Consider the following 13897-nt stretch of genomic DNA (forward strand, 5'->3'; position numbering starts at 1 on the left):
AAATCCTTTCTATAATTAAGGATGAAAAAGAAAGTGGTCTAGAGTCTTCTATTCCCTTTCCTGGCTGCTAGGATACGAGTTGTCTTACTCGACTATCTGAGTAATCTCCATCCAACCAAAAACATCTCAACCGATCAAAACATCCAACATATTAATCCAACTTATCACCCTCGTGTGATCAAAACTCTTTTCAAAAAGAACATTGTTTAAGCCTTTCTAATGCGCACAACAAACTAGTGCTTAAGCTTTCGCCGAGAGTAGACAAGCCAGCATTTAGCCTTTAGAACGCGATCTAAACAGCTGTTCGGTAAAAGACACCAACCAACCGTAGTTCCCCAAACTACGAATGCTCTGATTTCCTTATTACACCATAAGGATACGTAGGCAGGAGATTGTTGTATCTTCGCGAGCACACTAATAAAAAACCTGCCCTTTCTCCTTTCTGAGGTTCTCATCCATTTCTATTTTCAATATATTTATAACCCAAAGATAACAAACAAACATAAATTAACACTCGAAACACAAATTAGAACTAAAAGGTTCCCGTTGAGTACAACGGATGCGAGGGGTGCTAATACCTTTCCCCTCGCGTAATCCACTCCTGAACCCGAATGTGGTTGTGAATAGTTTCCCCCTCCCCTTACCTTGTAACTCTAGAAAATTCAGCAAGATGAGATTCAAGTGATATATTCTCTCAAGCCCTAGTACTATTTTTCAAAACCCTTATTTCTCTATTCTCCTATTTTTCATGTACTTATAAAATGAGTCTATTTCCCTGATTTTCTAGAATATGTATTATTCTAATTACTTTCACCTAATTATTATCATTTCCCAACTAATTTTCAACATCTATCTTCTTACCATATATTTCTCTCAAATCACATAATTGACCCAATTATCATATTTCTATTTTATTTAAATAACTCAAATATAATATTATTTATTCTAAGAATTAATTATTTCTAAATTAATTATATTCACTTATAAGTTCTCTCCACACCCTTCCTCAAGGGCATGTAACCTAAAATCATATAATAAGCAATTAAGTCACACAAAATGCATAAATTGATTAAATAAAATAATCTAACGAAAATGAGGTATTACAATTGACACATCACAACGATCGATTGACTGAAAAATGCGCTAGCCACTGACGTAATCAAAATTGTACTTTTCAGCCAATACAATCGATTACTTAAAAGTCACAATCAATTAAATGAAATGTTTTTGATATATCAATCGATTGTGATATTCATTCAATCGATTGCTTGCATAATATTTTTGAAATTTGTTTAAAGGCAACGTTGGAAAAAACAATTTTTTATAATAATCGCACTTAATGCACACAATTAAAATAAATTTGATCATAACATAAATCATATATCATGATTATCATAAAAAAAGGGAAATTAAAACATGTTATCACACAAATTCAATGTATCAACATGATAATCACACAAAATTCAATAAAAGTTGAAACACTTAGAAGAATCAGGTAGAAGCATATATACGAGAAATTTAAATCACCGTAATGTAAAATAATTGAAACATACATGCACCTTAGATTTTCTAGATGATCCATGAAGTTTATGAGAATGATTATATGTCTCGTTCATCCAAGATCCCTAGCTCACGTCGAACTTTGTAAAATGATTATTTTGCCAATGGTTTGGTGAAGATATATATGAGTTGATTATGTGTATCCACAAAAGTGACTTCAATATTGCCTCGAAGAACACGGTCACATAAAAAGTGATATATGATATCTATGTGTTTGGTTTGCGAATGCATGACTGAATTCTTTGTAATGTTGATTGCACTTGTGTTGTCACATCTTAATGGAATGCATCCAAGATTAAGTCCATAATCACGAAGTTGTTGCCCAAGCCATATAATTTGAGCACAACAATTACCCGCTACTATGTATTATGCTTTTACGGTGCTAAGAGCAACACATGCTTGTTTCTTGCAAGACCAAGATACTAATACATTTCCTAGGATGTGGAAAGACCAAGGGACTAATAGTAGGATGTGAGAGTCTTATCGTGAGCCTTTCTTATTAGGTAATTTTTGTTGGCGAAAATTCATTAAGTGAGAGAGAGTTGTAACACCCCGACTTAATCAATCTTATTTATTTATTTAATTATTTATTTTATTTAATTGATCTATTTATTTAAATAATTATTTTATATGAATTGTGACGTGTTTGGCCGGTGTCGGTATTTGTGGTGAATTGTGCTTGATTAATTAGTTTTGGTGGGATTTTAATTAATTAAACTAATAGAAACTGAGAGAATATTGAAGGTTGGGGTAAAAAGTGAAATAATAGAGATTGAGGTGGTTAAGAGCTTATGTTTAACTATGCTAAGAGTGTAATTAAAATAAATTTTAATTGGTTTAGTATATATTTGTAGAGAAATAAAAAACAGGATTTTAAAGCATTTGCCAATAAATATGAAAAATAAGAGAATAGAGAGCAAGGACATTGAAGATCTAGAGATTGGGAATAAGAAACCTTAAGAGTAATTGCTTGTTGGAAATACAAGGCATAAAGGAAATTGTTCAAAATGGTGCTTTAATCAGGAAAGGATATATAAGTTTCTTTTAACGTCCAATAAGGTTTTCCTTTTTTCTATTGCTTGATGATAATTTGATAAATGATGAGTGCAATTTTGTTTTATGCCATGAATTGATGTGAAATTCGTATTCGGTGTTGTGTTGCTTCATGTTCATGAGTTATCTGATTACATGACAGATTTGTGTTGCAATTGATGAATTTTTTACTCTATGAACATAACCTTGAGTATAATATTAAATGGTAGATTAAGGTGTTAATCTGTGTGAACTTAACATGTTCAATGTAATATAATCTATGTATGATGAATTATATGCAATTGAGTGTTTTAAGGATCGAAATAAGAGCTTTGGAAGTGCTCCGGTGGTGAAAATCGTGTTTTTTCATTTTTGTACAGTGGTAACTGGTTAACGCATTGGTGTAACCGGTTACAGGTGAAGCTGATAAACTTTTTTTAAAATTTTTGTGACTATAATCGGTTACGGGTTTTGGTTAACCAGTTAGAGTTGTTGTGCCAATTAAATGAATATTTAAATTAAATAAAGATCAAATCAAATCATATATTTTTCTGGATGTTTTTAAAGCAAATCAAATATGGCAGCTATCAATCTAATGTCCATTGGAGAAAAGCCTAGAAGATGGATTCTTATTTAAAGAGATTTATTTTTCCCTAAAAGACACCAAACATAACAAACATTGAAGATTTAATATGCTAGGATTTTTGTTCTTTGAGTCTTTATATTATTGTTTGTTGTAAACCTCTAAAGAAACATAAACTGAATATTCAAGGCATAAAGGTGAATTATTTAGTTGAGTTGTAATTCAAAATTATTAATCTTTTGTAAGCATTGATCACTAGGGTTGTGATTAAGAGAAAGTGATAAGAGTTTTCATATTTAAGGGAAATCCTAAATAGAAAGACATTGGTAGTATTAGGGAGTATGCATTGAACACATGTTGTTCACCTAAGACTAATTATACTAATATTATTAAGAGTGAATTTCCTTTATTGGGTTGGAAGCCCCCCATATGTAGGTGTGGTTGCACTGAACTAGGCTACAAAATCTCTTGTGTTCTTTATTGCTTTTTGTTTTTATTCCTTAGTATCTATCAAACTGGTTTAAACTGTGGCACACGTTGTCCTAGACATTGTTTCCAACATCAGTCCCCTAAGAACAAAATTTCACATATTATCCAACCGAGTAAGATCAAGTTCATCTACTAAGACCTAATCAAGAGAAATCTAACTAGTCATAGTGATACAAGTCATTACCATGTGTTTAGATGAAAAGTACATGAAAATAAATGAAGAAATATATCTCCAATGACTCAAAAACTCTAAAAATCCTTGCTCTAGAACTCTTTGCCGTCAAATTCTATTTTAGAATTCGGAACCCTTGCAAAAGTGGCCTCATTTTCCATTTAAACAGACAAAAATGTGTCTAACACACGTACCGTCGCGACCACTATAAGGGTATCAAGATCGCGAGAAGCCCAATGGTCAAAATTTATTTTTTGCTTGCTTTTTCTTCTTATTTTTTTCTAATTCCCTTTGGTTATTCTTCTAATTTATTTATCACTTTAGCTCATTTTTTGCTCAAAATTTCACCGATTATATAAAAAATACTCATAAATATTAGGTAATAACATAATGTCATCATTAGCCCCCTTATTTAGCTTGTACTTAAGTGGTGGTGGTCACATATAAGTTGTGTATGATTATGTAAGTTCACACACCTTTTTCTTCATCGCCCTCTGAACAACAATATCTACAGTGCTAAAATACCTCTTAAACTCTTCACATTCTCCATCTAGTCCAATTGGGTCCCACTCATTTCTTTAATGACTTAAAACTATTCAAAGTGCAATTTTCTCCAAAACACATGAATGAATTTCAATGGAATATGATAACCTTTCATTTTAAGATTTGCCGGTTCACACACACAATGTAACCTATGTGATGTCCTAACGAAGCATCCATATGTAACTTTGTCAACACCAACTTTTTTTACTATTTCTAACTCCTTTGCAATGTGTTGTATACACTATCTTGAGACGAAACCATGCAATCTCGAGTAAAATGGAGTGTTATAATGATGCTCAATGTTGACAACACGTTTTTGAAATGATGCTCCAATTGCACCTAGTTATAACTTCAACATGGTGTTGACTGCATCCCAACATCTGCATGAATCTCCTCGACCATTATGTAACATGTTTTTGAATCTCCAATGAGAACACTTTACCATGTAAAACAACATTAGAGAAACAAATCAATAAATAAGTTAATCATAATTTGTGTAATATTATTGAACTCATAAGGTTATAAAATGTACATGTTTGTTGTCGTGTTCCCTAAATGAGTGAATTGGCTAGTCCATGCAACGATAAACTTTTCTTTATAGGGCGACAACCATGTGTAACACCTCAAAATTTGCCCTCCTCTCTTGGGATTAGCATTAACATATTTGCATATCATTTTAGGACTTTAGGCATTTCATGTTGCATATCATGTGGTTACATTATGCAAGCTATCCTCCCAAGTCTTGATCAGAAGATGAGGAAGTCAAGTGTAAGCCAGGGTTTTATTGATTGATCATGGGCCATCTGAGGATTGGGCTGCGAATTAGGGTTTCGTGATTCTCCAAGGATGTTGGACTTCATCTTGATTGCAATGATACATCATCATCATCATGGTTGGATGTCATCAGGAGATTGAAGAAGATTCCTGGAGATTAGGGTTTTGACCACTGGTCAACCCTAATCAGTTGCATTGGGCCAATCAGGGCTGGATCAGGAGATGGGGTTTCTGATGATTCTGGGGTTCATTCTTTGGTTATATGGTGATTATTGAGGCTAGGGTTTCACCCTCGAGCCATTTCAGTTGGAGATTGGGGTTCAGATTGATCTGTGCATTGCCCAATTCATCTGTCAGTTGAAAAGTCAACTGTGGTCAACTGTACATGATCTGGTGAATTTGGAGGTGGAAATGAGTTAGACACACTTCATTCATGTTGGAACAAGTGTTATATGACATCTCAAAGCTTAAGAATGAAGAAAATCAAGTCAGGACAAAAACTGCCAAAAATAGAAAGTGACTTGTAGCTGAAGTTTCCAAAAAGGGAAAGTTTTTGACCTCAAAAACAGAAGTCCAAGGAAGCTTCAAATGAAAAATTGTTCAACATGACAGATGTAGATCTTGTTCTCACCTTTCCAAAAAGTCCAAGAACTTGAAAATCCAATGTACGGTTTGCAAGATATGGCTCAGTGAATTTCAGAAAAGACCCGTAATCAGGAGGCCATAACTACCACATACTTTGTCCAAATTGCAAGTTCTTTATATGCACAAACTCCATTTGACATGTACTTTGAGGGTGCATCATTGGATTTTCCCAAAAAATGGCCAATGCAAAAAGTCACTTTTCAACTGGACTGTTAATTGAACCAGGGGCAAAATCGTCCAACTTGTGAAATAATTGGAATTTTTGAGTGGGGATTTTTGGCAACACCTCACAAATGGCATTTGAAATTTGTTGGAATATTCACAACATGCCTAGGCCTTGCGGTTTGAGAATTGGATTTGAAAATGAATTGGAAAAATGGACACATAAGCCTTCACATGGTGAAATTGGAAAATATTGGGAATTTGCAAACAAGGCTTATACCAACAGCTCCCAAATGATATTTTGGACTGGTTTCAAGTGTTAATTTTCTGCAGAATATGCTTCTAAATTCAAGAGCTTAAAATCCAAATTTGACACATAAACCATTTCCCACTAATTCATTTTTGGTTAATTATAATTAGTGTTAGATTAAGCATTGCATATATTTTTTAATTACTAACAAAAAGAAAAAAAGCTAACAGCAAAGAAATCATTTTTTCTGCAAATTTTTTTCCCACAATCTAACAGAATAATTCTAATCCCAATTCTCACATTTTTTTCTGCAAAAAAATCATTCTCTGCAAAATCAATTCTCACAAAATTACTCTCTCACAATCACTCTCTCTCAATCACAATTTTGAGAAACTTCTACACAATCATTTTTTTTGCAGCTAACAGAAAAAAGAAAAAAGCTAACAGCAGCAAAATCACCTTCACAAAAAGAAATCACTCTCTCACAATCACTCTCTCACGATCACTCTCTCACAATCACTTTCTTCTTCACAATCTCAATTTCCATATAACAAAAAGAAGCAAAAAGCTCTCGAGCTGGCTCACATTTTTTCTTCATCAACGACCTTTTTTCACCAATTCATCGACGATCCTTGAAGCTTGATGCGAATTCTTGGTGGATTCGTCGATTATACTTGTTGTTGAGTTTCTGTTTGCAGGATTCGAAGCTCAATACGCGAGATTTCGCAACCGTAGAAAGAAGTTTCTTCCACAACAGTCACGGATTCTTGACGATCCAAGCGACTTCGAGCTGAATCGAAGACTCCACGCACCTCCTACAGCTAATCGCTGCATCTGTTCGCGCGTCTCAAGCTTCAATCGCGCCGAATCCGCATCGCATCGCAAGAAAGGTTGGAAATCGAATCTTGTGTTTCGTCAAATTGAGCTAGGGATTTTGTAGATTGATGTTTGTAGATTGTATAACAAATATTGGATTGTAGAATTGCTGGAAATTGCATGAGTTATTGTGAATTTAGGTTTTGTAGCAATTCCTTTCTTCCGTCGATTTGCACTGTGTATGAATCTATTGTTGAAATTGATTGTGTATTCGTGCTCAAGAGGGAAAACCGGTCCGACCGGTATGCATCTTGTGAATTTCCATGGCCGTTCATTCCAACCCTGCGTTTCCAGATGAAGAACACCTTGAGGAAGACGATGGAGCTCAAGAAATTCTGGGAATTTCGCTCCATTTGATCCGTCCCGTTCGCGGTTGCACATCCGTTTCGTGTTTGTGGCCCAGAATGAATCTCCACCGTCCGTTCCAATCTAACTGAAGCGCACCGTTTTGACTGAAAGTTTAATAATTACGCTTTATGCTATCAGTCTAAATTAAATTAAATAAATCCTATTATAATTTCTAAATAATTATTAAATAAATATTTTAAAACCTTAAAAAATCATATAACGCTCAAAAATAATCCAAAAAATACCACACTTTTTTTGTTAATCATATTTTTTCCTCTATTATTTTATAAAAAATGAAAAATAAATAGTGCTTGGTAGAAAAGTAAATAGTCATAGAGATGTTTTGATATATGATATTTTCACATATTGTACCATTTAAATTATATAAACCACATGCTTAATCCAAATTAAGTGAAAATTGAGACACTTGTTCTAGACATCCTTCTGGAATTTTTGACATAGATTTCATAATTTTTTTAGCCTATGGTTAGTTATGTATGAATTATTGAAATTGGATATGTACATATGTGACATAGTTTGGTATGCTGAATTCACCAAATTGATTACCATGCTTCCCATTGGCCAATGGCCCTAATTTTTTGCGTGAAGTTTGTTTAACATGTTAGCTATCACTGATAATTTTTGTGGATTTTTGCAATCCATTTTCGATTTGATTCATATTTTTTTCTTGCTGCCTAGCATGTTAGAGTTCCATAGGTATAACCTTTAGCATTTATGTTGCCATATCCTCATAATTAATCCAATGGACATGAAAATTGATAGGATAGTTCTTAACCCCTGTAGCTATCTTTTGGCTTTGGTCCTACTAATTTATGATGCACCATTGCTGTTTACCATTAGATTGAAGTTGGTGTATAAATTTTGACTTCATTTGATGTTGTTTTTGCATGCTGTACCATGTTTAATTAATTCCTATTGATCTATTAGGCCAAATGACTTGAAATTTAATATGTGACTTGTTGAATGCCTTCTGGTTAGGATAGAATTTTTGTGGATTTTTTTGGATCCTTTTTGACATGTGGTTGGATATGATCTTGCTGGTTGTTTGTATGAGACTCAACATTGCTTCATTTGCCTTCTAGGTTGCATAATTTAAAATAGGAACATAGTTTGAATATGGGACCAATTGGGATCCCTTTGTATTTGATATTACTTGGTTTTCATCATGAATTGGCTGCTGTTTTAGGATTTTTCCATCTTTTTGACCCTAGGCTAGTCCTAGTGGTCATAGTACTTACCTTGGAGTGTGATTGTACCTTTTCAGGTTAAAGATAATGATTAAGGAGATTTGCTCCACATTATGGATTGTGTTACTTGACACATATGACTAATGTATTTGTTTTGTAGGATGTTGGTGCATGTGAGCCTTGTGCTATGCATCTCATTATGAGTATAATTGTACTTGGTTAATTGATCATTATATTGTTGTCTGTTTGTGAAAGTAGATGCTGATTCTGTTTGACTTTTGTACAGGTACCTTTAGTTGCTCAATTCCTTGCGAACTTTTGCTTTGCGTTGCTTAAGCAACTTGCATTGAGGTAGGTCTTCTTGACTTCATGTAGTCTGGAGACCCGGCTGCTACCGGGCCGGGCAAATAAATGTCTGAAGTCCTCCTTAAGAGGCAATGCTTGTGTATGTTTATTTTTAAGCCAAGCAGGAAAAGCCCTTCGAGTAAGGCAATTGGTGGAAGGTAGGGACAAGCAACCTGTCCCCCACTATTCAGTGAGTCTTCTCCTTGCTCCCATTACATGGTTGTAGCATTGAGATCAAAAGCCCAAGATCTGTTGAGTCAGAGTCATCGAGTATAGAAGGGTTCCCCTATTCTGGACCCATGCTCATTTGTCAGCTCTCCCTGGTTAGGGATAAGAGCCGTGAGGTCTGATCCTCACTTCATCCTTTCATCTGCTTCACCTTAGCCTCGTAATGGCAAGGTTAAGAGCAAAACCAGCCTGTACAGACGACTCGCTTCGGCGGTCAAACCTGATTGATTGAGCCCCTTGTTTGGCTATAGTGCGTGTTATGTGGATATCTGATTGACATGCTTGTTTGGGATACCTGTTCTCATTTGATGATATATGATTGTATGCTTGTGTGCTAGCTTCTTTCCTGGTTAGGTTAGTTTGCTTATGCAAGTAGGATAGAAAACCGAACTTAGGGTTAACGATGCATGACAACATTAGGCTCGAGTCTCAGCTCCCTAGTTGTGTATCTTTCCCCGGTTTCTGGTTAGCAATTCAGTCCCGTTCAGGGGAACTACATCGCCCTGATCCTCGTGCCAGACGAGGTATGTAGGCAGGTGGTCGTGCGAGACCACTCCGGGCAACCTTTTTCTTTTTTGCGTGTGTTTACTTGCTATTGATTGTTTGGGTTCGGATGCCGACGTAAGCCCAGTGATTGGCAGTCGGGCTCCACGTTTGCCGTTTTGTACATATTTTGGTTCGGATGCCGACGTAATTCCATCCAGTGGTTGTCGGGCTCCATGTTTGCCACCCCCTTTGTATGATTGTTTTGTGTTGTTTGGCGTGTGTAAGCCGAACTACAGTGGCTCTGATTCTTGTTCCAGACAAGATATGTAGGCATAAGGTGCGATACCTTATCGAGCCCTTTCTTCTTAACCCCACCTGCGTCCCCGTGTGTGTGTGTGATGTATGTTTATAGCAACCTTATCTTTCTAGAACGTGGATCCCGTCGAGTACGACGGACGTGAGGGGTGCTAATACCTTCCCCTCGCGTAACCGACTCCCGAACCCATTGTCTTGGTCGCGAGACCATGTCTTTCCAGGTTTCTCTGAGCGTTTCCTTTCCCTATCTTGGGATAAATAACGCTTAGTGGCGGCTCTGTGTGTTTTCTTTTTAGGCTCGCCGGTTGATTTTTCGCAGGATGCGACAGCTGGCGACTCTGCTGGGGATTTGAGCATGTTGACCTATGCTGGTCCATGGTCCCTAAGCGAGTCTCTCCTAGCGCTTTAGTATAGGTTTGGTTGCTTGTATTGTTTATTTATTGCATTTATTATACTAACCATTGTTTATATACTTGCATTAAATGTTTGCATGCATCATACTATCATGTTGTTGCTGTCCTCTGCAGGTGGTTTTGTTGTGTGGGGTGGGTGTTCTGAGTGGGGCTAAAACCCAGGCCCGAGTGTACACCTAGGATTAGCGTGGTCTCATGTCGCTCATGTGTCGGTTGGGCATATTGTTGCGACGTGACATACCACAAGTCGGATGAGGTTCATCTGAGAAGTGCTCTTCCAGTGGGGTTCTCCACTTTGGTTGGGTTATCTCTTTTGGGCTGTTGACTCTGATGACCGATCATTTCCCGGATCTTTGGTTTAGACGATCTTAAGGGAGCTACAATGGCACACCCGCAAGGGCAAACCCATTGAGTATCTCCGCCCGATCGTTGAGACTATTATCCGCCTTAGGATGACCTGTTTAGAATTAACCTGTGAGGGGAGGTTGATTTGTTCAGATGCATAATCAGATGGTGACCTTTTGAGCTGTGATTCAGAGACATATTTATGAGTCGGATTTATGGTTATTTGTTGCCGTGACGCCGGAGTGCTGTCCGTGATTTATCAGTGGGGATCCGTTTATTTCGGATTCCCCGGGCCGAGATATTTATCAGTGGGGACCCGTTTATTTCGGATTCCCTGGGCCGATTCAGATGGTGATGGTGTGTCTGATCAGAGACCAGTGGTGATGATGATGTATCTGTCTTCCGTTTATTTCGGAACCCGTGGGTCAGAATTGTGATTGTGTATTCCTCAGATGGTTATGATCAATTCAGAGCCCAGATTCAGTGCAGATGACCAGATGGCTTGGAGGATGGCAACGCATTGCATTCATTCATCAGCATCATTGCATCTTGCATTAATTACATCTAACACATGTTTACCCATATGCAGGGACCCTTTGGATCGAGATCTTGGCTGAGAGACTTTCTATTCAGAGATGAGAAGACCCGGCTTGAAGGATGATGTTGCTTACAGTTTCTTTGACCCGGATATCAGTGTGTTGAAGGATATGATAGCGTTGATCACTCCTGACCATGTGGGGTTGTTTCGTGCGGTGTATGGGGGTATTCTGAAGATGGTTTTCAGGCTCATGGACAGAGACAGGAGCGCCATCCATACTCTACTTCAGTTTTACGATCCCGAGCTGAGATGTTTCGTCTTCCCCGATTACGTGCTAGGGCCGATGTTGGAAGATTATGCTGATATTTTGAATATCCAGATCAGGGATCAAGTTCCTTTCCGTGTTACTAAGGAAGAACCTGATATTGGTGGGATTTCCCGTGCTTTCTATCTGAGTCCAGAGGAAGTGAAGAGTAATCTGAAGGAGAAGGGTAAGCTGCCTGGTTTTCATCTGAGTTTCCTAGAGGCTAAGGCTAAAGAGCAGTCAGAATTGGGGAATTGGGAAGCTGTCTGTGCTCTGGTTGCGGCGAGCATTTATGGGATCATTTTGTTTCCCAACCAGAAGAACTTTGTGGATATCAATGCCATCCGCCTGTTTATTCGAAGGAATCCTATCCCTACATTGATTGGAGATGTCTATTATTCGGTTCATAACCGGAATGAGAAGAGGCGTGGGGGTTTGATTCGATGCTGCGCGCAGTTATTGGTCAAGTGGTTTATGGGTTACTTACCATCCAAGGGTGCTTTTGTTCTTCTGGGCCAGAATGTTACTTGGGCGACCAAACTGATGGGCTTGAGGGCTAAGGACATAGATTGGACTCACAGTAGTGGAGTTGGACAGGACTTTATCTGCAGTTGCAGGGGTTTTCCTAATGTGCCGCTTATAGGGGTTCAGGGTCGCATCAATTACAACCCGACACTTCTTAAGAGGCAAATGGGATTCGCTATGGAGCTTCCACCGTACAAGAGTGAGATTCAGGAATCTGTGTACTTCCCGGTTGAGGGTAACCAGGATAGGGTAAAGCAGGTATCCGATGCATGGCGCAGCATTCAGAGGAAGGGCAAGGCTTCCTGGGGTAGAGCTAACAACAGATCTTTTCCTCCGTTCGATGATTGGCTCAGAAAGAGAGTGGAGCTTACTTGTCTACCATTTCCTATGGTCGATCCGTGGTATCCGTTGGTTGAGGAGACTCCTTCTACTGTTAGTATGGATGAGTTCTTAGAGATGAAGCGGGAACGAGATCAGCTACTTGCAGAGAAGACGGAATTGGAGATGAGTGTTGCTCGGGTTCAGAGAGCTAATCAGGAGCTCAAAGCGAAGATGGAAGATCAGGATAAGCGGCATGCTTTGGAGACCAAGCGATTTGAGATGGATACAGCCTATTATGGGAAGATCAGCCAAGCTTTAGCATCGTCCAACCGGGAGCATGACATCACAAAGGAGAAGCTGTTCAGAGCATCAAAGGTGATTGAAGATGAGAAGAGGAGGCAAATCCTAATCAGGGATCAGAGAGATGAGAGAGCCAGAGTCCTCGCTGCAGAGTGGGAAGCGGAAAAGGCAAAGATCAGGGCCGAGAGAGATCATAACATGGCAGAGAGAGACCACTACTTCAGGCAGATGAAGATTCATCAGAAGGAAGTTGGAAGACTACAGCAGGAGAACATAGAGCTCAGGTTCGCCGCAGAGTTCGCAAGGATGGAAGGCGAGATAAGGCCATCTGTGGGACCCTCATCTAGCTAGATCCTTCATTTGTGTTGAATTACCGTCAGGCTTGTTGACGGAATTCACTTTGTCTGTATTTCTTTTCTATTCTGGAGGATTGTATTTGATATTTGATCTGATGTATGACTATTGCACCGATTGTGCACTTTTTGGTTATGTAATGATGGTTTCTATTCAGTGATTGGGTGACAAGCTTTATTTGCTTTACTGTATGCACTTACACAAGCACACACATGGTTGGGGGTATTCTTGCTAAATCGCATATCTCCGATCTGCACGACAAAATCAAACACTGCTAATCAGAATATTGATGCCGGATTATTATTTGTCTCGATGATGCCAGGGTCGAGAGACAAAGTGTCCTTCATATGGATATGCACTGCATACATGCATTAATCATGATAACTTGTGTTTTATTTTGCAGGTGACTATTACTAACGTGCTTGTTTGTAAACAGGAACCATTGCTCGCGCTCGAAGAGTAGTACCCCTGCACTCAACTCGCCCTCACCGATATTACACAAGAAGAAACACTCCCAGACTCATGGAGCTTCCCAGTGCTGATATGCTGGAATTGAAGGAGAAAATGACCGAGCTGATCAATATAATGCAAGGTTTTGCCATTGGTCAGAAGGCTCTCGCAGATAAAGTTGAGAAACTCGAGCGGGTTTCTGCTCAGAACAGTGGGGTCAACCTGGATGGAGTCTCCAACCAGGGGCAGGGATCTCGTGATGGTGGAAAGAGGACAACAGTTGGTCTGGTGAATAATGCTGGTGCTGCTGGTCAACCTGGGCCTAGTCAGA

General features: G+C 38.4%; 1 protein-coding gene across 1 annotated transcript; it reads left to right on the plus strand.

The window, feature by feature from the left end:
* Positions 1-8474: 8474 nt before the first annotated feature.
* LOC127096902 (uncharacterized) lies at positions 8475-13272 on the plus strand. The gene is made up of 2 exons (XM_051035434.1): positions 8475-8993; positions 11364-13272. Exon 2 carries the CDS (start codon positions 11410-11412, stop codon positions 13111-13113), a length of 1704 nt encoding a protein of 567 aa, XP_050891391.1. The 5' UTR covers positions 8475-8993; positions 11364-11409; the 3' UTR covers positions 13114-13272.
* Positions 13273-13897: the final 625 nt, after the last annotated feature.

Source organism: Lathyrus oleraceus, chromosome 6 (genome assembly GCF_024323335.1).
Source record: "Lathyrus oleraceus cultivar Zhongwan6 chromosome 6, CAAS_Psat_ZW6_1.0, whole genome shotgun sequence".
NCBI classification, from domain to species: domain Eukaryota; kingdom Viridiplantae; phylum Streptophyta; class Magnoliopsida; order Fabales; family Fabaceae; genus Lathyrus; species Lathyrus oleraceus.

What these genes read in the sequence shown, in the direction of transcription:
- LOC127096902 (XM_051035434.1), top strand. Translation starts at nt 11,410, where the DNA reads ATGAGAAGACCCGGCTTGAAGGATGATGTTGCTTACAGTTTCTTTGAC.